Here is a 2,874-nt window from a genome sequence, read left to right on the forward strand (position 1 = left end):
ATTGCAGAAAAACCATACGAACAAACAACAAAGTAGGAGCATCGGAAACATCATAGTTTTACCTTTAATTAGATTACTTTGGTTTACAATTAACTGAAGTAATTATCAAGATTTACAATTAAATGTAAAACATTGCATTTTTATTTTCATTTATAAAATTTGTTTGGTTTAACTTTGACATTTGATTGCAGAAAAACGATACAAAGAAACAAGAAAGTAGACTCATTGGAAAAATCATAGTTTTACCTTTAATTAGATTACTTTAGTTTACAATTAACTGAAGTAATTATCAAGATTTACAATAAAATGTAAAAACATTGCATTATTTATTTTCATGTATAAAATTTTATTGGTTTAACTTTGACATTCGATTACAGAAAAACGATACAATGAAACAACAAAGTAGACTCATCGGAAAAATCGTAGTTTTGCCTTTAATTAGATTACTTTAGTTTATAATTAGCTTAAGTAATTATCGAGATTTACAATGAAATGTAAAAACATTGCATTTTTTATTTTCATCTATAACATTTTATTGGTTTAACTTTGACATTTGATTTGCAGAAAAACGATACGAACAAATAACAAAGTAGGCTCATCGGAAAAATCATAGTTTTACCTTTAATTAGATTACTTTAGTTTACAATTAGCTGAAGTAATTATCGAGATTTACAATGAAATGTAAAAACTTTTTTTCATCTATAAAATTTAATTTGTTTAACTTTGCGATTCGATTGCAGGATAACGATAATTACTACAAATATCAAAGTAGTCTAATAAACAAGTGCATAGCTTTAACTTTAATTAGGTTATTGTAAGTTATAACTAACTGAAGCAATTAATAAGATAAATCATGGATTATAAAGGCATTGCATTTTATGTAGAATTGATCCAAGTGAGCTTTGAAATAAAGCGATGTGATGATCTCAATTAAAATGCAATCAAATAGTTATTATAATTAACGTTTCTTTTTTGTTTTCATGTAGTATTAATACATAGAATGTATGTTTCCTATAGAATGCTTTTATCTTTACTGAAGATATCTGTTCATTTTTTCCAATTTCTTTCGATTGAAATAAAACGCGTTCTTTGCTTGAATTTGTAAACTCTTCATCGCATTTTTCTTGAAGAGTTGATAAATTTTTTTTTTAACAATATCTGTGAAACGACCTTTGGGAATCATCGAGTTCTCAGCGTGTTTCGTCTAGGTGAGTGTTGGAAAGTTGTAATTTGTATTGAACTGATTCTTTTGAAGGATGTTGCTGCAACACGGTTGTGCGTTTGTCCTGTTATTATGTGCGTGTCCTTTGGACGGGGTCCGCGTCAGAAGGAAGTTGGCGGATCCGATTAACGCCTTCGTCGACGTGTCCAAGTCGAAGCACCACGCCAAACCGCACATGGACGTCTGCGACGAAGGCTCACTGTGTGTCCTTCCCATCCAATGTCCGGCACATTTCTACGCGGATTCCATGAAGAATTGCTTGGCTCTCGGCGGTGGAAGAGGAATGTGCTGCTCGACGGGGCAGAATCACACGGAGCGTCTGGTTCATAGGAAAGGTCGTCTCGGTGGGAAATACATCGATCATATAGATCCGCGTTTAATGGGCGCCGTCGTCAAGCAGGGACGCGTGGACATGGCCGAGTTGCACATGAAGGAGGCCCGATTGATGTCGTCGGGAAGAGCTGCATTCATTCCGGTCGGTTCGGCCAGTTACGGCCACTTCAGGAACACGCGCGTCTTCAGCATGTCCGATCTGTCGGAGGTGATGAACGTCGCCAATAGGGCTCTGGAGATTGCGCTAGCGACGAGGGCGTTCAAAGACAAGTTGGGTTTTGAAGAGAAGATCCGGAAAATTGCATAATAACAAATTCGATTTCGTTTTCAGACAGGGCTTAACGAACCAGCAACTGGAATGGGGCATGGTCAGGGAGGATCTCAGACCTACGCCCTTGGGGTCTGCGTGCAGTCCTCAATTGAGGTGTCCTCCTGTTATGGAGAGGTACAGACGCATCGACGGATCCTGCAACAACATCTTCAATCCGTCCTGGGGAACCCCACTGTCTCCATACGCAAGACTTCTTCCACCTAGTTATCACGATGGTACGTATAATTGCATTCGAATTATTCAATTGATTACAGGATAACGATAAGTAATAGCAGTATAAAAGTTAACACATCGGAAAGTCTATAGTTTTATCTTTAAAAATTGCATTTTGGCTAGCAATTAGCTGTAGTAGTTATCGAGATATAGCATAAAATATAATGGCGTTGTTGCATTTGTTAATTTTGAAATTTAATTGTTTAACTTGACACTTGATTACAGGATAACGATAAGTAATTGCAATATAAAAGTAAACTCATCGGAAAATCTATAATTTTGTCTTTAATAACCGCATTTTAGCTTGCAATTAGCTGTAGTAGTTATCGATATATATGATAAAATATAAAGGTGTTGCGTTTGTTAATTTTGAAATTTAATTGTTTAACTTGACACTTGATTCCAGGATAACGATAAGTAATAGCAATATGAAAGTAAACACATCGGAAAGTCTATAGTTTTGTCTTTAATAATCGCATTTTAACTTGCAATTAGCTGTAGTAGTTATAGAGATATAGGATAAAATATAAAAGCGTTGTTGCATTTGTTAATTGTGAAATTTATTTGTTTAACTTGACACTTGATTACAAGATAACCATAAGTAATAGCAATATAAAAATAAATACATCGGAAAGTCTATAGTTTTGTCTTTAAAAATCGTATTTTAGCTTGCAATTAGCTTTAGTAGTTATCGAGATATAGCATAAAATATAAAGGCGTTGTTGCATTTGTTAATTTTGAAATTTAATTGTTTAACTTGACATTTGATTACAGG

General features: G+C 34.4%; 1 protein-coding gene across 1 annotated transcript; it reads left to right on the forward strand.

Annotated features, from left to right (window-relative positions):
- Positions 1–1,165: 1,165 nt before the first annotated feature.
- On the forward strand, positions 1,166–2,101 carry LOC108563071 (chorion peroxidase-like; the record flags this gene model as incomplete). The annotated part of the gene is made up of 3 exons (XM_017921637.1): positions 1,166–1,208; positions 1,256–1,825; positions 1,887–2,101. Coding segments are annotated over exons 2-3 (784 nt in total), but the record flags the coding sequence as incomplete, so codon positions are not given.
- Between the last annotated feature and the right edge of the window lie 773 nt (positions 2,102–2,874).

Source organism: Nicrophorus vespilloides, unplaced genomic scaffold, assembly GCF_001412225.1.
Source record: "Nicrophorus vespilloides isolate i.1.1-1 unplaced genomic scaffold, Nicve_v1.0, whole genome shotgun sequence".
In the NCBI taxonomy this organism is placed as follows: domain Eukaryota; kingdom Metazoa; phylum Arthropoda; class Insecta; order Coleoptera; family Silphidae; genus Nicrophorus; species Nicrophorus vespilloides.